Source organism: Hirundo rustica, chromosome 2, assembly GCF_015227805.2.
Source record: "Hirundo rustica isolate bHirRus1 chromosome 2, bHirRus1.pri.v3, whole genome shotgun sequence".
NCBI lineage: Eukaryota > Metazoa > Chordata > Aves > Passeriformes > Hirundinidae > Hirundo > Hirundo rustica.
In genome coordinates, this window is record NC_053451.1 from 47987452 (window position 1) to 48014842 (window position 27391).

At 37.4% G+C, this 27391-nt stretch overlaps 2 protein-coding genes across 4 annotated transcripts in view; one reads left to right on the plus strand and one right to left on the minus strand.

Annotated features, from left to right (window-relative positions):
* The window catches only part of PAN3 (poly(A) specific ribonuclease subunit PAN3), a 79928-nt gene extending 57350 nt beyond the window's left edge, over positions 1-22578 (plus strand). For 2 of the 3 annotated variants that reach the window (XM_040054592.2, XM_040054594.2), the window contains 7 exons: positions 5207-5372; positions 5786-5873; positions 11763-11902; positions 12677-12806; positions 15718-15782; positions 16501-16639; positions 19655-22578. In XM_040054592.2, the coding sequence (XP_039910526.1) occupies positions 5207-5372; positions 5786-5873; positions 11763-11902; positions 12677-12806; positions 15718-15782; positions 16501-16639; positions 19655-19795 (869 nt within the window). In that variant the 3' untranslated portion in view covers positions 19796-22578. The remainder of the gene's footprint in view (positions 1-5206; positions 5373-5785; positions 5874-11762; positions 11903-12676; positions 12807-15717; positions 15783-16500; positions 16640-19654) is intronic. The other variant, XM_040054593.2, reaches the window with a different exon arrangement.
* Positions 22579-23972: 1394 nt separating this feature from the next.
* The window catches only part of FLT1 (fms related receptor tyrosine kinase 1), a 110529-nt gene continuing 107110 nt past the window's right edge, over positions 23973-27391 (minus strand). The window contains exon 30 of the mRNA XM_040091065.1: positions 23973-25864. Coding sequence (XP_039946999.1) covers positions 25660-25864 — 205 coding nt within the window. The 3' untranslated portion in view covers positions 23973-25659. The remainder of the gene's footprint in view (positions 25865-27391) is intronic.

Sequence of the window (27391 nt, forward strand, 5' to 3'; positions counted from 1 at the left end):
CTTCCAGCCTAAAACTAAGGACTTAAAAATGAAACTAGATAGGTAGTAAATTCAAAGCTTGTGTAAAGATAATTAAGTCACGGAACTTTCACAGATTATTGTGGACATTTGCCTAGGTTCAAGGAGAAGTATTTGAGGACAGCAAGACATGATATTTACTTCAGGGCTGCAAATCCCTGGAAACTAATAGAATACTCTACTTGTTTATGTTTGTGCACTTCAGTATTCGTGGCAAGCAGATTTTAGTGTATGTGTCTTTGAAACAGGCTCATGGGCTATCTGGGCTCTTTTTTCGGCCTACTTCAGCTTCCTTTTATGGGCAGGAATAATCTGGGAAGCTGGAAATAAGACATCAATGTCTGTTCAAACCAAAGTATTATTTAATTAGAATTAGCTGTTGCAACAGAACTTGCAGGGATATGTAGGGAAGATCTGTCTCCTGACTATGGCACTTACTACCTGCTCTTTCACTCTTTTTAGTAGATAAATTAGGGGAATAGTCACCTGAATTCCCAAATTTTGCCAAATCTTTCTGAATATCTTTGCTTTTTTCTTTTTTTTTTTTTTTTTTTTTTAACTGCTGCTATCTAGTCTGGTCCTCAGCAGAAGGAGCAATTTAAGAGAGAAAAATAAGATTGCATACCTATAACTTGATTTCTCAGAATTGCCTGCCTTCACGGATCCTTTCTCCATCCCCTCACAGAGTTTCTTGGCCGTCTGCCTGCCTAGAGGAGACTCCCAAGAGAAGCAGGGGAATGGATGGAACTTGGGTACTCTGCAGCATGAGGCCCAGATTAGTACAATTGCTTTTAAAGCTTTTAGGAGGCACAACACTGTGAACCTGATCAGTGAACTCAGAGAATTTGATTTCAGGTATGCAACCTTATTTATGTTGAACACTTCAGTTGGCAACATGAGACCTTGATAGTTAAAAGATGAGGACTGTGTTTTACATGGCTGTCTTGCATGTCACTGGTGTCAATGTGGTCAGTCTTGGGTGTTTCTTCTTGCCATGTTATTTACAGAGCCTGTTACAGAACTGCCTTGGTAGAGATTTGGTGTGGGGGAGAAAAATAGCAGCTTACATTTATTTTTATACTGTAAACTAACGTTTCTAACTTCTGAATGCAGTAGAATTTGTTACTTGTGTTCTTCATTCAGTGATACTTCCTCTTCCTTCAGATGGTACAGTGTGATAATCTAACATTGTCCTGTCGTATTTTACTAAATTTGCTCATGTTTTAAAATCAGGAATTTGAATTTTCAGTTAATTGCTACACAAAGTACATTTATTTGAAGTTTCTTCTTATTTTATTCTCACTTCTCATATTTCCTCAAAAGACTTCTTCATACTCTAAACATTAAATCTGTTGTTCTGGAACTTTCTGGTTTTCTTCCACCTTTCTTATATTTCTTAGCTTCAGATTATAGTATGTATTAGTGTATTTATCTCTGCCTAAACTATGTTCTCTTTGCATTAGCAAATTAACCCAAAAGTACTGAAATGTTGCTCTTAACAGTCTGATAATTGGTCTGAATGTCTGAATGGTAAACCAAATTGTGAATGTATGTACCTTAAAAGTTAAGGACCAGAGAATCCTGCAAATTAACAGTAACTATTGACAGCTTCCAGAAAGGTTTGTCCTTTTGAGCTTTTGGAGTTGGCAGAGATAAGCATGCCTTTGATATGTCCTTTGGTCTGCTTTGAAACACTGAGTAATTAAATGTTGGCGTACATGCTGTTAGTAGGAGTTTTCAGCAGCACAGTCTCTGTTTTTCAGCAAACAAATACTTTCTGATGAAGATAAGCACAGTCCGGGAAACTTGCTTTGCTTTTGACACATTAATAGTAGTATGTCATGCACAAAAATGGACTTCACTGCTGACTTTACAGTTTTTGCATCCCCACGTGCTGAATGTTTTTTCGTAAAATACCCCTTCCATTGAAAAAGAAATAAGTTGTGTGATGACTAGATGAATAGCGTGTGATGAGAAGTAAGAAAATATGAATATTGAAAGTCAGCATGATATCTTTGAAGACAAAATATGTGATTAATAATGATCCTAAAATACCTTTGCCAAAAGTGGCAACTTTTTCAAAGTGAGTTCAAGTTTTCAGTAGCTTTTGAATTTTTACAAAAAGTACTGCTGCACTCTAGTAGTTCAGAACGTTTCTGTATATTGAAAACTGGGAAATGTAAAACCAAATACCAGGTTTCCTTGAACGAGAAATGAAAACTACTGCATTTGGCTTGTTTTCAGTACTTTAACTTAGGAACACCAAGGAAACACTGAACAATTCACAATTCTAACTGTAAAAGACTGATTTACAAGCCTGAGAGGTTCAATTTAGTAAACAGCTAAATCTTTCATTCGATTCTTTTTTTCTTCATAACTGTATGAGAATTGCTGTTTCTTAGCATGCTTTCTGACAGTGTTCCTGATGATGTCAAACAGGTCCTACTGCTGGTGTCCCCAGGTCTTACTTCCAGCCCCAGGGCTATTCCTGGATTCATACTTGCTCTTCTTCAAATTTCATTTGAATGCTTCTTATAACAAGTAAAAGCTTAATATACACATGCACACTGGTACAGAGGGTAATTTTTTTTTTTGTTCTGTTGTCAACAGCATACCACAGAACTTAAAATTAATTGTCAGCATTTTTATTTATTTATGTTTATCCCAATGTGGCAAGGAAAAATAATGGATAATCTGTGTTTTTGAAATGGCAGGTTTTAAATTTTTAATCTCTTCCATTAGTGGCTGTGCTCTGCCTCACAGAGATGAAATTATTGGGAGAGGTGAATCTGCCATGCAGTAAGTGGGAAGAACACAGTCTGAAATTTTTCTTGTTGTAGCCATAGATTCAGCCTGTGGTGGGGGGAAGTCTTTGCAAATCAACTGTGGAATCTGTTAAACACTTTTTCAAGTAATACTCTGATCACTTGGGTGATGTTTACTTATATCCTTGTGATGGTTTTCCTTGTGTTCAGCACTGTTCAGAAAAGCTTTCCAACTGTGGGTTTCTCCTGAAGAGTGAGCTTTTGGGTCTCATCTCCTTGGGTCCTTGCTCCTCAAGTGGTGTCTGTGGCAGGTCTGATGGGCCTCTTGGGACACACATCATAGTCAGCATTGCAGCCAACTGAACTGCTTTTAATCATGCTTATTTTGAACAGATAGATATGTAAGAGGGCATTTCAAAGCTGATCCTTCCATGTTTTAGCTTACATGTTTAATGTATTTGAATGTAGGGTGCAGCCAACTGGTGTGAAAGCAGCAGCCTCGATTTGGCTGTAGCCTCAAGGCAGTTTTTCCAGTAGTAAAATGATGTTGCTTGAGATTTTCTGAGAGATGAGGAGAAGCTGTATTGAACTCTGGTCTTTCAGTGTATTTTGGATATTCTCGTGGTTACGTTGCCTTAATTTGAAAATCAAAGGGCAGGTGCTGTTATGCTTGCAGAAAAATAACTGCCAAATTTTGCCTTTTCTCTTTCCTTGGGATATTATAGTAACATTTCTATTCTGCATTTACTTCATACAGATGTAACTGTCTTACAGCATCCATACACATCCCTATTAAGCTTACTACTCATGTTGCTGTTCACCAAATGTAAAGTGCATTCTGCAGCAAGTAGTAAACAGGAGGTTGTATCTTCTCAGTCATTTTGTATTATAATTTTTGTCATGCTGAAAAAGAGAGAATTATGAAGGGAAAAAGTTTGCTACATGAGACTTCTAGTATGATGGTTTTTGTGGGAAGTGATTTGCATAATGATTCATCAGGGGGCCAGAAAAAACAAACAGTATCTCATTATATTCAGCCTTCAGTAGACATGCCAGGCTTATTGCTTTTTAAAGGAACTTGATCTTCATAATCTAAGCCAAAGCACCTTAAACCTTAAAAGCAAACTGAAATTTCAAAAATGGACAAAACAAAGCTCAAATGAAAGCTAGTAACATTCCTAGCCTGTCACCCCCAAGTCAGTAAAAGTTCCAAGTAAAAAGTTATCAGTAGTGTGTTCCACTTCTTTTCACTGTGCATTTATTTTGTGTGTGCATATGCATGCAAGCATACACACACTTAGTTTGATCAAATGCACAGATGTTGATATGGTAATATAGGAAAAGGGGAGGAAAAAAAAACCCAACCTCAAAAAACAACAAGAACAAAAAACCAAAACAACCAAAAACCCCAAGCAAACAAAAACCAACCAAAGAAAGAAATGTTTAGAGCGGAGTGCAGTCTGTTTACAGTGAAACCTGTCAGATGCTTACATGATTTTACTTAACACTGATGATACAACTGGTGTCAAAATTAGGAAAATCAGTACGGAGACAACCCCTTGAAATGTCTCTCAGGGTTTGTAAAATTGAGATGTACTGTCTTACTCTGGGTGTACTTCTGCTTCACCTTTGGGCAAGGCAAACAATGCCAGCTCCCTTGAATTGCACACATATTTAAAATAACATTTGTTATCTGTAGCTTCATTTTTTTCATCTGTGACTCACTATTACTCAAACTGCTTGTAATGTAGGATTTGAGTGTGTTTGCAAAGATTGAGTTTTACTTTTGAAAGAAGAACTACAAATACATTTGGAAGGGGAGCAATGCATTTCTTTCATAAGACCCATGAAATAGGGGTCATGCAGTGATGACTTGCCAGGCAGCTGTGTCACAGCAGAACTTAGGTAAAGTTGTGTTCAATGATGTTTAGCCACCAAATCTTTGTCTGATTTGCACACGTAATTTGAAATTAGCTTGTTATTTTTTTTCTTATTAGATGATAGAAAATGTTTAATTGGGGAGCCTACCTGCAATAAAGGAAATAAAATGTGGCAGCTATTGCGGTACATACTCTTTGTTTCAGGATACTGGTATTTTTACTTCTGAAGTACCTGCATATTTTGATGTACCATCTACTTAAAGCAATTTCCAACCAGTGCTCATTCTAAACTTCAAAACATCATTTCCCTGAATATGAGAGTGAAGATAATAATGCCTAATAAATTGCCAACATTTTCAAAAAAAACACAAGTGAAACCAACCAATAAAGAAAACTCACCTTTAAAGCAAAACAGATGTGTCTTTCAAGGTCTATTAAGAGTTAAATGAAGTGACTGTGTGAGTTAGTTATATAATTCAAGATGATGTTCTTTGCTTTTTGCACAGCAGCCTTCTATTGATGCTTACGATGTTTTGTTTCTAGGTCAGCATGATGGGCCTCTGCCACGGCAGCATGCGGGCTTGCTTCCGGAGTCTTTGATATGGGCATATATTGTGCAGCTCAGCTCTGCCTTACGGACCATTCACACAGCAGGACTGGCGTGCAGAGTTATGGATCCAACGAAGATTCTGGTAACAGGCAAAACAAGGTGATGAAAGCATTCATTCTCCCTGTGCTCTGTGTTCGTGGCAGCCGCTGACTGTGCACCTGATACATAAAGAGCTACTAAGTTCTCTCAACTGGCATGAGGCAGTGCGCTAAAGCTTACGCCTTTGGTTTTTTAAAGGTCTTTAAAACGTATTTTGGGAGGACTTGTACATTATCCTCAAACTATAGATCACACCCACCATTGTCAGTTTAGAAATCTGTTGATTTATTTCTAAACTGAATACTGTCTGTGCATTTTATCAAATAGTAAAATCAGTCTTTTCTGATGCATAATAATTTGCTAGGTACTGATGACTTTTATCCTATCAAACAATTCAATGAATGCTAAAGGAAAAATTGAATAACAAATAAAGTTTAATGGCAATTTTTCCATTGCTCTTTTTGTCCCTAAAGGTTACGAGTTAATTGTGTTGGAATCTTTGATGTTTTGACATTTGACAACAGTCAAAATAATCCGCTGGCATTAATGGCTCAGTTTCAGGTAAGGCAACACTGCCAGTTAGGTTGGTGGCTTGGCAGAGGAATTACTGCAAACCAGTGTGATTCTTTTTGGAAGACAAGCACTTTAATTAAACTGTAGTCCAGTGCATTTATCTGTAGAACACTTGAGTTTTTTAATTTCTGATTTGAATTTTGTTCTTCCATACACTATACAAATTTGCTTGTAATTTATAAGTGTTAATGCTCACTTTGATATCTTCTGCTTCTAAAATTTCAGCAAGCTCACCGAACAGGTTGAACTATAGTATTTAACAAACTTAAGTCATAAACAAATGTAAACACAAATTTCTAAATGAAGGAGAAGAAAAATCTTACATTTAGTGTCAGAGATAAGAAATAATGATTCAGTAATAGTTTTTGCTCTGTCTTTTGTGATTTTGGCATAAATACCTAAGTGTTGAATACCTATTGAGAGGAGTACGATCTTTCAATTAACTGCATTTAGGCCCTCTTCTCATGCCTGAAAGATTCTAGTGTATCTTTATTTTGGGCTCCTAGTTTTTCCGTGCTCTCCTGGTGTTCTCTGAAGCGTGGACTGCATAATTCCTGAATTAAGAAGAACCCCTTTAGACTTAACAAAAACTGTTCCACAGTCATCTGGAGCATCACTGTGTACAGGAGTGCCTCTTTCCCTAACTTCCCCTCAGGGTAAAGTACATTACTTCAGCAGTCATCACATACCCTGTCTGTACTGGGAGTGAAAGACTACAGTAGGGAGTCGGATTTAATTTATTTTCATTAATTGAGCTTATTCACTGTTAGAACTGCTTATTCAGAGTCTTTGAATAATAACAGAAATGTTTGTACTTTGGCCAGCAGAAACTAGCTTGTTGGAGACCATGTCCTAGAACATAGCTTTTTTTTTTTTTTTTTTTTTTTTTGATACAGTAAAGAAGTTTTCAGTGTACTCTGATGAGCACACAAAAGGATTTCACGCTCACACACACACACACGCACTCAGCTACATATCAGTGGATTTTTGGCAATAATTTATTGGAAAACAGTTGAGAGGAGATGAAAATACATGTAATTAAGGGATTCCATGCCTAAGAATGTAATGAGAGGGTTTTTTTGTTAAGATCTAAGTACTTCTCTATTTTAATTTCAGCGTGGAAAGGGATTCTCCTGAGATATTATGGCATTCAAGTAAAGAAAAACATTTAAAATACTTGGAGATACAAATCTTAAAATACTTGCAGGTACACAACTCTGTCAAAAGCACTTACCACCACAGCAGCTCAACATGGCAGATGACTTGCTTATGAGGCTTAGTTTTGTTGAGGGGCAATGGCTTTTCATGTTTTATATGTTGTTAATATTCAAATAGTTTAGGTTGCACTGCCAAACCAGAGAAGTAGTACTCCTGAGTACTTAGTTTGGAAGATTTAAACTGCAATTTGTAAATACAGTATGGCATTTTCTTTTGTTGCTTTTCTAAAAGGGCTAGGCTTTCACTGCCCATTTTCTTCCTTCAGCAGTGCCAGACTGAGTTAATTCCTTGAAATTTAGGAGTAATTTCTCATACTCTACCTTTGTTTGCCCCTAGCAAGATAATTACAAAATAACAGCTGTTGCTCCTCCTTTTTCCTTTTGATCCATGGCCCAGTTCCTGAATTCCTCTGGGACTCCTGTAACTGTTAAAATGTAGGTTATCTCTTGGTTTACTGCCCAGCTAATATGCATTTCCTTGTTGTCTTCTTCAATGGAGAAAGGTACGTTTGTTAGGATTTGCCATTTTCTGGCTATTTCCCGTGGTTAATATAAAGAGAGAGATTTTGGCCAAAACAGTGAGGGGCTATGTAGAAGGATATGTAAAAGGAATGCAATTGTTTCTTTACAATCTGTGTTAAACACATTGATCTCTATGATCATGTAAGAGTTATATAAAGGCAACAATAAGGGAAGCTAAAAAATAAGTATATTAAATATGAATGGCCGCTTGCATTAAAAACCAGGGGTTAAACCTGTATAAACTGCAGCACACGATTTTCTGGTCCCCCCATAAGTTTTGTGTCAGTCAGTTGCAAGGTACAGATGGGAAAACTAAATGGTGATTCAGGAAACAGTAAAAAGGTTTAATAAATCTTTCTGTATTTGGAATAAAATAAGAGTATGTAAGTTTTACTGTTTCAACAAGGGCTATAAGGTTACTTTTGTTTAAAGTAAATATTTTCAATTTAGCACACAAAAATAACTTTCACATGCACCTCCCCAAATTTAAAGAGACTAGTATGAAGAGGTATCTCAAGTACTAATATTGACTCTAAAAAACCCCACCAAAATGTAGGAACATGGAGGCACTTCTAAGGACAGTTGCAGAACTTAGCCTTTTAAGTGAATCCACAGAAGTGGAGTATGGATGAGCTGATACTGATCCAAGCATAGCAGTGGATCAGGATAAACAAAGCAGAAGAAAAAGTGATATTGGTTTCAAAGTGTTTCTGGAAAATGAATCCTGTCAAAAATAAGTTTTATTTAAATAGCTTATTTGTCTGGCTGGTAAAATCAAGTGTATAAAATATTCAATAAACTCTACAGCATTTGCCATAGTGGCACATGCCTATTTAATATTAAAAAAAAAAATGGAAGGGTACCTATGCAACTAGCACTTAAATTACTCACTTGACATGCTTGAAATTGATTTGGTAACAGCGAGATGTTAATGAAGGGGGCTGTTTCTGAGTTTATCTCCTAGGGCTGGTTTTTAGTGAATGCTATTTAGTAGTTCTACCAATGAACTAAATACTTTTAAAATCTTTACTAGGAAAGCTTTCAAGAGATAAAAAATTAAGTTGGTACAGGTTACAGTTATGAATTGAATTACTAATTAAATGGTAATTAATTGCATGCAAGGTGCATTTTTGAAAAAAACACTGCCTGTGCTTAGGTGTAAAGCTTTTCCTTGAATCACAGAATCAACTTAGTATGACTTCATAGTCACTTTTGATAGCTACCATATTAGAAGCTTTCTGTCAGATATGTCAAAATGAACTTATGGGATCCATAGCAGCATGCAAACGCCATAGGGAGTATAAATGAGGAAATGATTATACCTAATATTGATCTTTACCTTGCATTTGCAAGGCTACTACAGGAATGCAGCATGTATTTCTGGTGTTCCTGCTTCAAGGAAGTCTGGTGGTTCTTGTGTGCCTTTAACCTTTCTCTGCCTAGGAGCAGTAAGAGCTGAATCTGCTGATATTTTCAGAGGAGAGGTTAGGAATTAATGGGCATATGTGGATTGCTTCCTTACAGAAAGAATGGTGTAACCCAGCTTCTGGGAAGTCGTGTACCCTGTCTGAATGGATAGATTTGGTCAGCGGATGGTAGTTTAGTCACTTCTAAAACAGTAACCTGACTCTCAGAAATCGTGAACTTTCTTGGTCTTTCCAGCTTGTGATATGCTGATTCTCCAGTCACACAACAAAAATACTGCCTTTGTGCTCTTGTAAAATTTCAAACATTGGGTATTGCGATAACATTTTCTTTTAGGGTTTCAGCTAACAGTGAGTAGTGAAGTGCCTCCAGAGAGCAGTTCAACTGGCTCAAAGTCTGAATTGTCTTACAGAGTTACAGCTCTATCTTAAATTGATCAGTCTCTTGACTGAATGCTTAAAGTTCCTAAAATAAATGGGATGAATGCAAGTCACTTTTGTTTCTAAAACAAGCTAACCACTGACTGTAATTTGAAAACTGTGTGTTTGAGGCTGCTTTGGGAAGTTGTATCCTCTCTGCCAGTTCTTCTGGTAGATGTAATTTGCAAAATAAACAAAAATTTAAGGTTGTAAGTCAAATGGTCAAAACTCCACGAAGCTCAAATTTAAAATTTCCTGTCTGATGTTAAATGTAAGACTTTCTTAACCTTCTAAAATCTAATGCAGTCTGTATTATGAAAGCACCTGCAAAAGAAGACAGCATTTTCATAGGGTCTTGCCTGAAGCCGTATATTTTCAGTGTCTCGGGGTTGTGTGATGATACAGACTTTATATAGGCTATATCCTTATGAATGACTAAAAGTTGAAAGGTAATAAGTGTAAAGTAGAGGACTGCAGAAAGAAGTATGACTGTGGTCAGTACAAATGCATATTTCTTCCGAGTCTTTTTGTAGAGAAAAAAATCATAACGGAAATACTATTGTGGCAGATTACACTCATTTCTAGGTACTGCACCAGCAGAAACCCTCTGTTTAGCAGTGTTCCCTGCTGCTGAAATTGACTACTTGGCAGTGGAAGTGAGTTCATACCAAAAAGGGGGTTTATTGCTTTGATTAACTTCTATTTACTAAAAGGAATGCTGATACTCAGAAATTCCGTGTTGCTTAGGAAATAGCCTAACAAATGCCAGTCCCACCTCCTTATCAACCACTTTGTCCTTATTTTTGTCTCATTTTCCACATCCTGTTTCTGTCTTCATTAGCTACAAGAATAATATGCTTTTTAACTTCCGACATATCGCGTGTCCATGTCCAAATTGTGCTGCTTTATCATACTTGATATAGAAACATCAGGGACATTGAGAGACCTGGAAAGGTGTGGTATTGTTCTCTGTCCCTCAGCACCTGTGAGACATGGCTTCAGGGAAGGCTCTGCTCAGCTACTGCAGCCAGAGGCAGCAAGTGTGGTTATGCCTCTGGGTGAAAGACCTGTGAGGGGCTGTGGCATGTTCACCATCACAACACTTTTCTAAAGCTGCCAGATTCTAACCAGAACTTTTAATGCTGCCAGATTTTTTAGCCTTTCTTAAAGAAATAACAGAAGGTGGATTCCTTGTATGACTGCATGCTCTGCTAAATCTGACACTCTGTTACTAGTAGCTTTTGTTTTTAGCTTTGCAAAAATATCTTATTTTCTCAAAAAAAAAAAACAAAAACCCCTCAGGAAAATTCTAATTTCTTATCTCTAGCTGACTGTTAAATTCACTGAGGCATGTATCCAGCATGGAAAGCTGCAGGTGGTTTTAAGTTTGGCCAAGTTGTGTGCAGCTGAAAGCCTTTCCATGGAAAGAATCAGTTCAACTTTTCCTGTGAATGTCATTGTTTGCTACTAAATTAGGCTCTTGCTTTTAGCAGTGGGCTTTAAAATCTGTTACAGCTTTTCAAGATCATTTTTCACGGCTGGTTATTAATGCTGGCAGTATTTTCTATTACGGCAAAGTAGGCTGTATCCAGCATTTATCTTTTAAGAGCAGTTCTGCTTTTAGTAAAAGTGTTTAGTAATGCAAAGGTTTCTTCATAACACACGATGCTATTCTGCTTGTCAGCCATTACAGGCCTGTTTAGTTATTTTGCACAGTTCAGTTCTTTTTGCACTGCCCATCAGAGCTGAAAATACTTGAACAATTGGTTAAAATGGTAATGTCATGTGCTAGAATGTGATGTGGATCCCAGTATGGAGTTCATACTGGATGGCTAAATTGAAAAGATATGAATGCAGAAAATGCTGGTTTCAGTTTAACAAATAATCCTTTTATTTCTACATCTCATATTGAGAAGACTTGCTCTGTTTGCCACCAACTCCTTGACTTGTCAGGATTGAGCAGGTGGGTGGTTCAGAGAACCTCATTACAGAGCTTCTGCTCACTATACAGTTCTCTCTGGTACTGTCCTTAAGCTAAAAATAGGTACATTTTAATAATTCAAAGATAAATGTAGTACTTAAAAATTGCTAGGTGTCAGGACAGATTTTCCTCTGTACATTTTAACTACTGTAACTTGAACAATTATATTGAACTATGATTTGACTAGTACTTACTTCAGTTGCTCAAATTCTTCTAAGGTTATTGAAGAACTGTCTTGCTTTAACACCATGTAGTACCATAGGTAGTATTTATCTATACTAAGAGTCATACCTCTGTGTGTTTTCCCTATTAGCAAGCAGATCTGATCTCCCTGGGGAAAGTTGTGTTGGCTTTGGCTTGCAATTCTTTATCAGGAATTCAGAGAGAGAATTTGCAGAAAGCAATGGAACTGGTGACAATCAACTATTCCTCTGATCTGAAGAATCTGATTTTGTAAGTTTGTTCATTAAATCTTTTAAAGGATATTGCAGTACCTTTTTATGTATACAAATGCAAACATCAAATGGTATTTTTAAATGCAAGTAAGATTGCAGATAAATCTACTGTTGTTAAGTTGTCTGCGTGGTCAGTGCAGTGTTAAACACTGATATAAATTTTTTTTGTATAATGCTGGTAAAGCTCCTAGTAAGAAGTAGGAGTGTAAACAAAACAAACACTTAAGGTTGTCTTCAATACTGAGCTTCATTGTGTGTTCTCTACAATAGCAGTATGTTAGTCTTATCTTACAGTTTCAGAAGGTGCTGAGAAATAGGCACATTGAGGTTTTGGCCAAAAGCTTGAGCCAAAAGTTGAGTGCTAGTTTTTTTCTGGCTGGGTATTCTTGTTGTGTCATTTTGGTATAGTCAGCATTTTTCTCCTTGCAGCCTGAGTGGGAAAAGTAGAAATCTTTTCTTCTTTCCTCATTTGAAAAACAATTGCATTACAGTCTGAATCTGTATCCTTCTCTCTTTTCATATAGGTTTTTGCGGTTTGAATGGGGTGAACTGCACAGTTTTGTGAAAGTATACTCCTGTCTTGTTTAAATAACTGACTTGATGTATACATGCAAATTAACTATGTTTGCTCTGATGGTATCTTCTTTTAAGAAACATAACAATTGTCAGCTTTGTGTATACAATACAAAAAGTCAATTAGTTATGAAGGAATGGAATATAATGTCTGGCATTTGTAGAAAATAATCTTTTTGTGGTGGGGTAACTTTGGCAGGTATTTGCTGACCGACCAAAACAGGCTTCGCAGTGTAAATGATATCATGCCTATGATTGGTGCACGATTCTATACTCAGTTGGATGCTGCTCAGATGCGAAATGATGTTATAGAAGAAGATCTAGCAAAGGTAAATCATGCAGTAATTCCTGTAGAACAGTATTCCTAGAGCTGTGCTTTAAAAGAGAATGTTTTCTACTGGTTTCTGTTGTTTTCTTTTTTCCTTCTGTTTGCTTATTAACCTAAGCAATCTGCCTGAAGGCGTGACAGCTCTAAGATCAGGCTTTTGAAAGCCCCAAAGCTTTAAAAATGGCTAGTTTTAAGACGTCCTCAGCTGTGTTTTAACTGAAGCAGCATCTTCATTTCCAACCAGTAGTCTTGGGGAAAATTATGTTCTTTATAGCATGGTTAAAAATAGCATTCTGAGTAAAGAAGGCCGTGTATGTCTTGTAGATCATGTAAATCATGTAATGTGTGCTAAAGATTATACAGCAGTGTATATACAGCCTCTTAAATTTTTAGGTTTGGATGTCCCTTCTCTCATATGTTTTCCTTTCTGAATGAGTTCTAATTCATGGAGATACCGTGTTCAACTTTCCTGAAGTGTGCACTCTTGCTGTAGGGGTCTGTGGTGTTCAGTCAAGATATCAAGTGCTAGCTATAAAGGAAATATGTACTGTGTATCGAGTCAGGGTGTATTTGTTCAACAGGATGGAGTGTATGTTAGAAGCAACTGACAGCAGGATTTCTACTAGGACTGAGATGGATTACAGAATGCTTTCTTGGCCCTGAAAATGTGTGGATAGGGTATTTCACAAGGATTTAATCAAGTCTTGTGATTCCACTCCGTTATAACCCCTCACTGAGAACTGTTTAAGAGACAGTAGGCAATCCATTTGGGATTCTGATGACATGGTTCTCTTGATTTCTCCAGTATGGTCCTGTTGGAAAACAGTTTTCCTCTCCTTGCATGATGCTGAGATCTATCAGAAGCAAAGAGCAGTAGAAGAGTCAGACAGTATCTGTGTACGTCTCAGATACCGGGTGCCCACTTTATCAGAATCAACTACTAGTCCTTCTCCAGAGGTGTTTAAAATCACGTGTTGTTAAGGTGGCTTATGTGCCTGCACAAAGCTGGGGCAGATGAACTCTTTCCCATAGCAAAGATGGAGATTGCCCTATGATCAGCATTAAGATTTCTGTATTTTTAGTCAGGTTGTTTGAGCAGTTGTTTATCACTGACAGGTAGGCATCCAACAAATCCAAGTTGTTGCTTAGCCCCCAGTTTGGCAAGAGCTGTTTACCTGACAGGTAAATTCCACTTCTTAATTAGCTGTCATGCTGTGACTTGTTTGTACTATGACATCCCCTCCTTTAACATCAGAGCCACAGTATCCCTTAACTCTAGCCTGGTACCCTCTGTTCATTTTTGCCCCAATGCAATTCCTTTGAGGGGAGTATTAGAAAAAAACTAGCATGTGTGATTTCCCCCCCTGCCCCCCATATTGTCCAGACATGCAGTAATGTGTAGCTTATGAACTTGTGATGCTGAGAGTGGTTTGTATGTAGTTAATATCTTCATAACACTCACTTTTCACAGAGCAGTAACCCTATTATGCTATAGCTTTCCTTCCTCACTTTTTCATTCATCATATTGTTGTAATAGCAGTTAAAGCCTCAATTTATCCAATTTATCCAAGCCCTGTGGAGGGTCTCTCCCTCCCAGGGTACCAAGCCTGCAGTGAGGCCATCTGGAGACTCAGTGCCAATGTTGTTGCTCAGCTGTGTCACCATTGACTGGGAATCTGCAAGGCAGTGAACTTGACACATGTAATTTTGGCTGTTGAGTATTTGACCACATACCAAAAATAAATTTGGAAGTTAGACCAAATAGTAGACTTGTGCTAGCTGGACATGGTTGCTTTCCATGTCAGTCTCTTTAAGTGAAGCTACTACTGTGGTGCAAGCCGTGCTCCAGTGCTTTTAGACTATTAATAGAAAGTTGCAACCCATAGGTTGTCCAAGGTCAGGCTGTTGTTACCTTGACCTATTTTATTTACCCAGCTGTGTGCAGTAGTCTACTCCAGACTGAATTAATTTGAAATCAATATGATCATGCACGGAATTAGATGTATCTTAGCATGAATAATGTTGTAGACCTGAGCCATTGGAGAAGGTGAGTAATACCAGAGAGGATCTTTTCCTGACAACTTTGATTTATGCTGTGAATTATTTTTTTGTTTTTTGTAAGCTAGGATGTTACTGTTTCTACTGCATCCCAAGTGATGTGGAAAACCATGCTAAATCAACTTTCAGTTGCATGTTTGCTAAGCATCTATAATTCTTAATGTTCTGCCTCTGTGTGACCTCATTGTCATTGCTTTATTTCTGTCATTTATGGACTCAGCATTTATACTCTTTTAAGACTTAGATTATAACTGCTTTGAAAAAACTTGTTTCAAAATTATTTTTGCCATCAATTATCATTTGAGTATTAGTCCGATGATACTGTTGCTAAATATTTACTAATAATGGCCTACAAAGCATTTCTGAAAAGCAAATCTGGTAGATGGTTTCTTTTCATCTTTACCTGAAATAGGGTATGGTAATATGGTATACTGCATACTTCAGCGTATCTTAGTAACTGTTTATTTGGGCATATATATAAAACCCTCATATTCTTCTTGTTTAACTTGCTGTATTTTAGCATACCTGTGAGTACAGGCTAGCAAAACATTAGACTTACATTTCCACAAAGAAATAGATTGCCTGGTCCAGTTCCTGCTGGGACAGAGATGTATCATTAGTTGCTGAATCTTCACATTATCATTTGAAGTGCTAAACTGAGCATTGGACTACTGATACATAATACAATGCATTTGATCTCTGTCTGAAAAAATCTGAATAAATTTCTTCTTTGAATAAATAAGTATTTATAATTAATAGTGCTTCATTGGCATTATTACCATGTATCTTTTGCAAGTAAATGTCTTAATTTTGTTTCAGAGACTCTTAACAACTTTTTTTTTGTTGTTTTCTAGGAGGTGCAAAATGGAAGGTTGTTTAGGCTTCTAGCAAAATTGGGAACAATCAATGAGAGGCCAGAGTAAGAAATATTTGTTTTTGTGGTTTAGAGTATGCTGAGTAAAATCCAGTTTGCAATGCACTTTCTTCCTTCATAAATTTAAGCTAATTATTTCCCCCCTATTTGCCCCTGGAGAAAGGAGTATTTAAGAAGCCTTGAGAAAAATTAGACAAATTTTAAGTAGACAGGAGAAGGCTACAAGTAGATAGCCAAAGTTGCTTCATTGTATTTAGTATGGTTTCTCTTAGTGGTCTCTTGTGAGTGGCAGTAGTTTTGGAGGAAATTGACAGCTTTCTTTAACTGAAGCAAAGGATGTAGATATTGGTTTTAAGCTAGGGAATTTTTTTCAGGAATACCTGTTTTTTTTTATTGACTGACTGCATCAAAAAGAAGTGTTTATTGTCTGTTGTCCATCCTTTTGAGTAACCTTAGTTATGTTCATGATGCAGGTTTCTACATGTGTTTTACATGGTAAACTTGTTGCAGATAATTCTTGCTTTCTTCCATTATTTTTCTGTGGCTCTTGGAAGGCATTAGCTTTAGTTGCTCAAGCAGCTGAGAGTTTTTGTGTACGTTATCTTCTGTATGTGGTGGGGGGACTAATTTAATTGCAATTTATAGCAGGTAGGTTAGCTATGCAATAAGACTACTCAGCTGAGATTGAAGTGTTCTTTAAATCTGTGGGGTTTGATTTTTCTTAACTTACTCAGCTTTAATATGAGCCTTTGTTTTACACTAGGTTTCAGAAGGACCCAACGTGGTCAGAAACTGGAGACAGGTATTTACTAAAGCTCTTTCGAGATCACCTTTTCCATCAGGTGACAGAAGCGGGTACTCCTTGGATTGACCTCAGTCACATTATCTCATGTCTTAACAAGGTACACTGTACTTTGGTTAGCTTTTAAACATTTGTTGGGGTTAGCTTTCTTTAAGAGTATTCCACTGCAAAGCAAGTTGGCATTGGAAGGTTAATGCCCTTGGTTTAGCTGGCGGTTATTTTCCCCATTTTGGATTAAAACCATGTATTCACTAAGCTAATATTCCAACATCTATGGATATTTTAAATAAAATTAGTACATGAATATTAAAATTTTGTTAATATAGCGTGAGATACAGTATTAACTTTTCATCCTAGAATGCATTGATTACTGTGGATAAACAATGCTGGTCCCTTTATGCTACTCTGGTCTTTCAACACAGCATAAAGGATCCATACTACTCCTTTAACTGGGGGAGGTTTCTGCTCATAGCTATCACAAAGGATGGTCATAAGGCAGGATCCATTCCTAAACTGTGCTGACTTGAGTAGGAGACAGGAGGAAAACTGCAACAAAAATTTGTGCAAAAGTCTTGCTATCTAGGACAGTGCTGGAAAATTTCTGTGACTTAAAATGTTAAGTCCACTTCTGTAATAACTTCCCTAGCCTCTCCAGCCCTTTGTTTTCCAAGGCTGACTTAACAAAGCTATTTGCAGTTTTCTAAGAGCTGCACCACTACCAGAATTTTATCTGAGCACTCTCAAAATTAATAGCAGGAGATGTGTGAGAAGCTGCAAGATCTTTGGTAGATGAAGAACTTGTCTTGCTCCATAAGTTAAAAAAGTATGTGAGCGGATTATTTTTTTTATTGGTAGATCAGCTTTCAACTTATTTTACTTTGTTTTGCCAAACTTCAATAATTCATGGGAGACTAAGATGCTGCAACTTTTTTTGTTGTTGTTTTTGTAGTTGCTTGGTAATTTCACTTGCTCTGTAGCAAATGATGATGCAGACACTGACAATACACAGTTTTAGTGCCTAGTATTTACTTTTCTAGGTCTAGGATAGCCAACTTTCTCCTCCAAAAAAAAGTGGAATATGTTCAGATCCTTTGACATGTAATAACTGTACAGTTAAATCTTTTTCTAAAATTGTCAGGGTTTCTAACCTCCTATTAGACCACTGCTGTGCATTTTTTAACCTCCTTTTTATCTTTCTGGTTGGTGTCTGTAATCACTTTAAAAAGGACATTAAAGGGATTGAGGCTAAATCAAAAAGAAAGCATGTTGACATTCAAGTAGGCATTGAAATGCCATCATGATTTGAAAGCAGTGACTCATACAATACTGTAGCAAGAGGGGACAGTCCTGAATTCATAGGTCAGGTAAGAGACAATGTCAAAGAATGCCTTGTTCTATAAATGTTCATGGCTTACCTTTTTAAACAGAGACTCTTCTCTTCTGTGGTTGTGGGCTCAGCACACAAAAAAATCTAAGGCTTACAGAACTCTGTTTTGGAAATACACTCTAAAAAGCACTTCAGAAACTATAGAAGTACTAGTAGAAGTTATATGGACTTTACTGGTACTTGCCAAAAGCATTCCTTTTGAATGAAAGCTATTCTGTTTTAAAAAAAAACAAAAACAAACCCCCCAAACCTACAAACCTTCCTTTTCAATGTGGTGTTTTGAGTATCTTTTCAGCTGAGAATACTGATTTATGCCTCCACAGGAGGAGAGAAAGAAAGGCATAAATATTGATGTTTGTGGTTAGCACTGTTACTTTCTTAATACAGATCTTCCATGTCCTACATTAATTATGGTAATTAATTGATTCGTTCTACGGTGCTAATGGGAATGAATAGTGGACAATATTTCACAAATACCTTAATAGCGTTAGTATTTTGTAGTGGATATTGGAAGACACTGGTGGTTTTCTCCTACTCTACAAAAATTAGAAGCTGATTGGCTTGCTTTTGTCCTTCTGATACCAATCACAAAGCAGCAGCTTTAAAATGTGGAGGTTCCAGCTTTTAAGGTTACACTCAAAACATTACTTTAGAAGAGAAATGCAAGAAATTTCTAGCTTGCTGTCTTGCCTCAGACAGCAGATAGTGGAACACCTCTATGACAAATTTAATTGCTTTTATATTCAGTACAACACTATAATACATATATTTAAACCTGCTGAGGTTGTATTTCCAAAGAATGGATTGGTAGTGTTATATCTCACTTGTCTCTGCCCCACCTTTTGTATTGGAATAAGAAAGACTGTGGTGTGGTGGAACTATCAACCTATTGACTAAAACAAAATTACAAAAGTTCTGCATAATAAGAGAGTCTGACAGATCTCTATTGATGAACATTTCTTGCAAAGCGAGAAGAACGTAAGAAACTGCGATGTAATGGGCTTTGACATGTAAAGGAGGATATTCCTCTGTTAGAAATTAGGATCTAATGGTATATAAAAAATAAAGTACATATTGAATTTGAGAAGTCAGAACAAACCATGAAAAGAAATGTGGAACAAATGTTGATCTTCAACCTCAAATTGTCCATTTGGTTGTGGATTATACCAAAGTAATTTTTTCTTTCTAAGGGATGAAATATACAGCTTAGGAACTATAGGAAATAGTTTGTTTCTAGTACTGCCAAAAATGTGAGGTTTGGGTTTCTACCAGTTTTCAGGCTACCTGGGGCTGATCCATCCGTTATCTCATTTCTGAGTGGACAAGAAGTAAATTACCTACCCTTTGTTTAGGTTCATGGGTTGTATGTGCAAATGTAATGTCAAATTTAGTTTTGTTCTTCAGGAAGTACATGAAAATTTTACCAGGCTTTCTACACAGGGAAGGTATAGCATTGCACGATTATTAGCTTTGTGGAAAGGGAAGGAGGCAATGGTAATCTAGTCCCAAGGTCTGGAATGTCCGTCAGGTTGAGACCTAAATGTCTCGATTTTTTGGCGAGGACATTGTTGTGGTGCAATTCAGATCCTTCCTTTGTGTCCTGTTAGCAGATTTGAACGGCACCATAACAATGTGCTTGCCAAGAAATTGATTGCTTTTGTTGTTGGGGAAATGTTTTGTCATTTCTTTCACACTTCTTTTATTTTATCTTTTGCATTCTTGTTACAGTTAGATGCTGGTGTGCCAGAAAAAATAAGCCTCATTTCCAGAGATGAGAAGAGTGTACTTGTGGTAACTTACAGCGATTTAAAACGCTGCTTTGAAAATACTTTTCAAGAACTGATTGCAGCCGCAAATGGTCAGTTGTAGTATTTGCTGAAAGCATGCAGGACATTGCTGAGGAACTTAACCTATAGCAAATTGCACTACAGCTGAATTGTTGTTGTCATCTCATTTCACATTTGGGAAACAAACAGGAGATGAGCAAAGCTGCTTGCACTTCAGTCAGGTACACTGTTACTTGAAGGGAAGAATGTTTCACTTATCCTAGAGCTAAGGCTGCCATTGGAGGCTTTATCTGTGAAGAATTTATTTTAGATTAAGGAACACATCAGGTGCATGATGTTCCTACTTTTATTTTTTCCACTTGTATATGCACTAATTTTAATTTTTTTAAGACTTTTCTGATCTCTGAAGTTTTGCCACATTGTATACTTAAGGGAAACTCTTTGCAAGGACATTTCTGGGATACATTTTTGTCACTGAGGATATAGCAAAATTTATTCATTTTTTGATATTATTTGCACCCAGAATAGCATAAAGGACCAGGTAAATAATTTAATAGAAATTGTGTTCTATTAATGACCGTTTAGTTCGTAATCTCTGTAAAAGTGTGTTGTATGCAAGCTCTGTATGCCACCCACTGTTAGCTCAAAGAAATGTGAGAAGAAACAACTTTTTAAAACCAGTCAAGTGAAGTATTGATGAATTAACTAAAAAGGAAAGTCCCCTGTCATTCGATTTTTAAACTTTGTCTAAGCGAAGTGACAAAAACGGCATAATGGGAAACACCTTTAATTTAAAGAGCATATCAAACTTGCTCTAAACACAACCAGCGCCTTTTAAAAACTGTTTGTACATTTTCCTGGTAGTCAGAAGCATTTACATTTATGCAATTTTTTTAATAGATTTTTTTTTAAAGAAATTGTTTAAATGCCTGAAGTTTCAGGAGTGTATTACTTTAGGTTATTTACAGTATAATTTTTGTATAAAGTTCTGTTCTTTGAACCACAGCTTTATTATGGTACGCTACACTGGATACAGATACAAAGACACTGTTAAAAGAAGATTAACTAAACACAGCAGTTGTCTGGCATCAAGAGCTTTTCAAGTTTTACGGCCTGAATCTGGAGGGATAATGATCTGCTGTGCCTTTGCAGTCACTGCTTAGCCCAAAGTAATATTACTTTTGCTAATACTCAACACATGAATATTTCAATCTCAAAAGTCTGGAATTTGCTTCTCAATTACCTTTCTAATTTTTGGACATGCAGTTGTCTCCAAACTTGGTTATTCATGGGATTTCTAGTTAAACACCTACATTTGATACTGAAGACTGCCAAATATGTAGGAATTTCCTTTCTTAAAGCAGTAGTGAAGACTGTATCTATCCTTTCCCAGCACTGAATGTTTTAATAGCACTGGGTGCTCACCATGAAGAAAATGTGGAAACTCAAAAGGTCAGGACAGACTCTAAGCACTTGCAACTGATGTTACTGACATCAATTTTAATAATTCTCAATATTTGTAGTTTTCAGAGAAGTTTTTAATATTTCTCTGTCCACTTTTATAAGCTTTAAAATGATTCTCCGCCTTGAGACTTGCATCAAGAAAAAAGCAACTCTCTTCACATCGAAAGCTTTGAAGACTAGGGACATGCTTTACACATTTTAGAAATGTGGTTGAGTCCACATTAGATAGCATCAGTTGTTGAGTTTAAAAATCAATTATTGTTGCAATTTTAAAAGGAACATAATGTTTAATATTCAAACAATAACAGTTGCCAGAATGTTCTTTTTAATATAAAAGGAACAGGAACTTTGAAAAGTGAACATGCAGAACAGTCTTTTATCATTAGCTCATGTATTTGAGGAAGAGCAGCTGTCTTTTCTATGTTTTTTGACAAATCATATTGTAATTCTTTTGTACAAAAAAAGAAGTACTTGTATTCTAGAAGAAATGTGGAATGCTTAATTTATAAGCGGGCTGAGGTTTTTTCCAGTATTGTTTTCTTTGAAAATGAAAGGGGATCATCTGTTCAGTTGTGGGGTTTGGGAACCTTTGAAAATTTAATTTGTGGACCAATATTTTATGGAAGTGTAAGGCAGGGGTAAAATAGGGCTTGAATTCTCATCCTTTTTAGACCAGCACACCCTCTGCAAGACATGTCTAAATTGCAAACCTGTGTGTATTTGCATAATGTCAGTTTGCTTCAGCCCCTAGTAACCTCAGGACTTGGTTTAAAAATAAAAAGGTAGACAGCTAATAAGTTTTCATACATAATGTCAGCCAGAAAATATTTGGTGTCAGGTAATACATAAAATTACAAAGAAGTTGAGCTTTGTTTTCTATTTATTTTATTTGGTCTGTATTTGGGAATGATTTTGAACAGTCTGAAGTTCAGCTTGGGTGTTTTTTGGGGGAGAGCCCTTCTACCCCGTTTTAATTCCATTTAGAAGGTTGTCCTAAAGTTGTAGTTTGATCCATTCATAGGAAGAACTGTGTATCTGTATTTAAAAGAAGAGTCACCAGGATGTGCCCTCCCAGATGGGAAATTTATTTCTGACCTTCCTATTTTTTACAGCCAAAAGCACAGAAGGGACAACCTTTGAAATCATCTGATGTTGCTCATTTTAATTTTTGTACCTGTTTTAAATTCTGTTGCTGTATTTACTATATTGTAAATATTTTGTTGAGGGTACCTATGTATTTTTGATTTGCCCTTGTTTCAGTAATTCAGGTGTCAACTGCTTCCCCTAAAAAGCACCAGTATGTTAAGTTCTAATGTCATGATCCCAGTATGTGTTACTCATCTTTAATCCTGTTTTCATTGTTCATGTGTACAGCAGTATTTTTAATAAAGAATACCAGAAGTAACGTGGCCTTATTTTGACAATGTGAAGTTCTGAAGTTGGATCCAGGGTTTTTCAACTTCTGTGCCGGAATTTTATTTCATTCTGACTCATACTTCTTTTGTATTCCTTCTATTTGCAATGCAGAGTTTAAACAAACAGGAGTCACAAACTGTGTTTAGTGCTTGCCACTTAGGTGCCCTTAAACTGAGAGATATTGTTCCCTAGAATTGTATTGACACATATTTCTGTAAATCCTAAGTCACATCCCATCTGCTTCAATTTGATCAGATCTGTGTTACCCTGCTTTACTTTTGAAAACTCTGCTCAAGTACCCTTACTTCCGTGGTTTTTCAGCTTTTTTTGCTCAGTAACAAAATGTATTAATTTCTCTGAGAATTTGCGCGTGGAGTCGTGATAACTTCATTTCACGGAATTCTTTTTCTGTATTTTTAACCAGCAAAGATTAGATGATTTTCTGGTGGGATAAAATCTCCTATATCCATCCAATGCTGACCATTCTTATGGAAGATGTAATTTTGTGTGATATATTGTGAATTGTCAATAGTCCCTGCACATATTTAACATGGAGTCATTATCACTAAAATTGCAGTATTTTAGGAACGTTATTATGTAAGCTGCAGTAGGTTTGATTGATGCACATATCCAGTCTCCAGTTTCCTCTTTAGTAATGTGCAGCAACAGCTACACAGCTCCTGCAGCAGTTGATGATCCCACTGTGTTCTGCTTTCCCAGAGAAATTTTCATCTCCACTTGCTCCAGCCGTTGGAGGGCCCCGCACTTGATTGAACATATCTGTGGAGGCGCATCCCCAGCTTTGGATGGATGGGGTGGGGCTGTGGAGATTCTCTGAAGAGGAGAGTCTCTGCCCAGGCCTAAGGTGCTGCCTGCTGTCACAGTAGCTTCAGAACAGGCTTTGTTGGGGACACCTTAGCTCTGTTTGCTGTCCTTTTGTCTGGTGTGCATGTTCTAGCTGCTGAAGGAACCAGGAATGGTGGGTGGTTGGGTGGATGTTAGTCCATGTGCTGCTTTGTCTTCCCCTACCACGAAACCTTGCCTCTCCCAGAGGCTGAGTTGAATTTTTGTCTCTAGCCAGCATATTCTGAAATATGCTGAACCTAGGGGATGTCGCCCACACAGGGAGCACTGACAAGTGTCTGTCACTGTAGCCGCTTTGCTGTGTGAGATGTTTGCCTTCTGTGTGATTATTCCATGTTCTCCTTTGCTCACAAAACCAGCCTGTGGGTTGGATGTGTGCCAGATGTTGGCACTGCCCAGTGATGACTTGTGTGCCACAGCAGTCTTTGACACTGGCAGAACTCTTTTTTTTTTTTTTTTTTTAAAGCAAACTTTATTATATGAATTTAGTAGTCAAATACATTATATAAAGACAGAAAATGCAAGACAAAATGGGAGTTATTCACATCTGAAGACAGGTAGGGGTTCATATAAAAGTAGTCTTTATAGTCCATTATTCTTAAATATTTATGCACGAAAGCATATTTATATATTTACACTGTGCAAATGCGTCCTTTGAGATGCATCATCCTGTAACTATTCCTGCTCAATTCTAGTAACAAAACAGTTCTGAAACTTTTGTTTTGATCAAGGTCAAATATACTTTACCAAGAAGAGACAGTGCAATAGATATTTAAAACTGATGATCTCTTGTGCAGAGATACTTAGCTCAGAAGTAGTGGTACATATTTATTTTGCTTGAATATCAAAGATAGTTTTTATTTGGAAATAATGCAAAAGGTCATTTGCCTTAAAGTCTGTTAGTGGGTTACATTCACAGCTCTTTAGCTGAATTCGGAGAGATCAAGAGATCATATAATATGTAGCATTTGAGTTAATACATATTTTAGTGGACCTAGAGAAGCTGAGATTGGGCTGTAATTGCTTTGGCAGATATCAGCGTTACTGTGTTAAATGTCCAGTTCTCGTTCTAATACTGCATTCAGAGGTGAAAGGGAATGGGTGCATCCTGGTGCTCCTCCAGCAGAGTACTCATCACCTTTCTGAGATGCTGTACAAAAGTCTTGCAAATGAATGATACATTTTTGTTCCTGTACGTACTGGTAACTTAATATGGAAATTCGGGTGTCCTCATAGAAAAGCTGCCCTAACTTTACAGATTGTCTTGTAATTTTTAACTAATCTCTTCAAACTCTATAGTGATCAATTAAAATATGTGTAGTCTAGTAGTCATCCTATCTTTGCAGACAGATTCCCATAAATAAAATATAATCAGTGCAGTGTTAGAAGGTATGTGAGGTTTTGTGGACAGAGCTTGGCTTTAACCTGTCTATCTTGTGGTTTGGTTCCAGTGCATGCGTGTTGGCTTACTGACAAAGTGCAAAACTTCAATATTTACTTGATTTCAGCAGGATTGTTCAAACTGAATTGATACATATTCTCTGTTTTTACAGCTTTGGTCTAGTCTTAGTTCTCCTCTATCCTTGCCAATTGTGTTTAGCAACACATTTTAAATTCTTGCCTTGCAAGGCTTCCTGCTACATCTGCCATCTGGAGCAGTAAGATCCATATAATGCCCCATCCCCAGTTAGCTTATTCTGCTTCCCTAGAGCATCAGCCTTCCCACAAGTTTCTCGAAATAGTTTCCATTAAAAATATAGTTTGTGGTCTGTTTCTGGCTTTTATCTTCTTGAAGGCTCCTTTGTTTTCCAGCACAACACATACCCCAGCAATAGGATGCAAATACTTCAGTGCCTGGTGCAGATTCCCAGCTCCCTAGGGCTCCCAGCTGCCTCTCCCAATCAGGACAGAAGTGACCCAAGTCTGAGCAGAAGGTATAATAATGGCCTTCCAGGTTTTCCTGGATGCAGAAGCACTCAGCATTTTTAGTGAAAGCTATTGGTGTTGAGCATTTGGGAAAGACAAGAGTCTTTTGCTGTATTTTGAATACTTGTGCTGCAGTCTGTAGAAAAGCAGATCACTGGGATTAAGCCAATGATAACTTTTTAAAGTTTTATGATAATTAAAGTAATTTGGGACAGAGTTTTTAAACTGACAGTGTTTCATAAGAACCTGCATGTTTAGGTCTTGGCCTCGAAGTACCTAAACTGGTGGCTGAGAATAATGGAGAACAGAATTGTAGTCAGGAGGAGGAGAACGGCTGGCATTCATTTTCTCCAGCATCGCATAACCACAGGTGTATCTTCGCTTGGAGTCACTGAGCTGGTCACAGCTGAAACTGCAGAAGCTTCTCGGCTTGGTTATTCCAGACAGCACTGACTCCTTGCTCCTGCTGGCACCTTTAGCGCTGTAATAGAGCAGTGACGTTGTGAGCTTTTTTAACATGTACAAGTTTTTGTTTTAGTGACTTGGGCAAACCCAGGTCACAAGAAGCAGCTTTGTTTATTCTTACACTGTGGGAGGGGCGTTGATGAAGATGGACTCGTTCAGTGGGAGTGCAGAACAGAGGAATGAAGGAGCCCTCCTGTGTTCCCCGTGGGTCCCCTTTGGAACAGAGGTGCTGTGAGTGAACATCACTGTTAAAGGTGTTTGTGTTCATTGTATCAGTCGTGCCACCAGTTTTGGGGAGTACTTGACTGCTCAGCCTAAGCTCTAATTGCTCGTTTGTGGCAGGTGCTGGGGGGTGAAACTTTACTGCAGGGCGAAGCAGTGGGGAGTGTCTGGCAGCTCTGCTGATGCTGAGGTGGTGTATCCTCACATCTAAAAGTTTCTTCCTAAAGGAACAGGGAGTTTTGAGCAGGAGTGATCTCCAGCCTTGAATATCTACTTAAGAATTTTTCTACTTGAAATGTAGAAAACTACTAGCGTAGGTGTTGCCAAAGCTAATGCTGGGATGAATTTCTAGCATAAATGGCTGATACTTGTGAGGAAGGGCATGAGGTCTGGCTAGCTCCTCCTTTTTTGGTTTCTTTTGGCAGCTGCCATGAACTGCTGGTTTGAATTAAGTTTTCCTGTCCCATAAAAGGATCAGTTATCCTGTAGGCTGCCTTTTATAAGATGCTCTTTACAAAGTGGGTTTAATGTCTTCTCAGTGAAGGCACTTTTAAAGGCATTGTTTACCTTACAGCACTTTCTCACCCATATTCAGAGACTGCAGTGCTTAACAGGGCTTTTTCAATAATAAAGAAAATTAGGGCAAATAGAATTTTCACACCACTGAACTTGTATACCAAAGATTTATCTGTAGACAAAGGACAAGCGAGAGCATTTTTCATCATTGTTTACATATGAAATCCTAAAGTAAACATGTTGGACCACAGTGTCTAAAATTAGATTTCCTCCCTTGTATTTTTATAAGTTCATGGACAGTCCACTCCTCTCCATTTATGAGGTCAGAAACATTGGCAGCCCTAGTCTTGAATTCCAGAGAAGACAGTCAGAGCATCTGTTGAGGCTTGCAGAGCCCAGGGTTTTGCTTTTCATTCTATTTTGCACTGTTAGGACTTTAGGTCAAACTACAGAAATAGTAGCACAGGACCATTTGTGATTGCAAGTTGCTCTTAGATATCACAGTTTCTCAAATTCTTAACTCACAAGCCTGTGTGGTTTTTTAAGGAGTGTGGTCTCTGTCTTCTTACTATAGGAAATTGGAAGGCCTCCCTAAGAAGAACACCCCAATACATTTATTAGTAGATGAATGGAGTTCATGAGGAGGAGCCCTTTTGATGAGGATTGCAGATGCATCCCATATTTTTATATTGCATCTGTTGGCAGATGGAGAAGTAATTGCCTTGGGATAAATTCCACAACTATGACAAGGTTAGTCACAGGTGCAGTGGACTTTTTGTGATGGTGTAAAGAGAAAAGCCTTTGT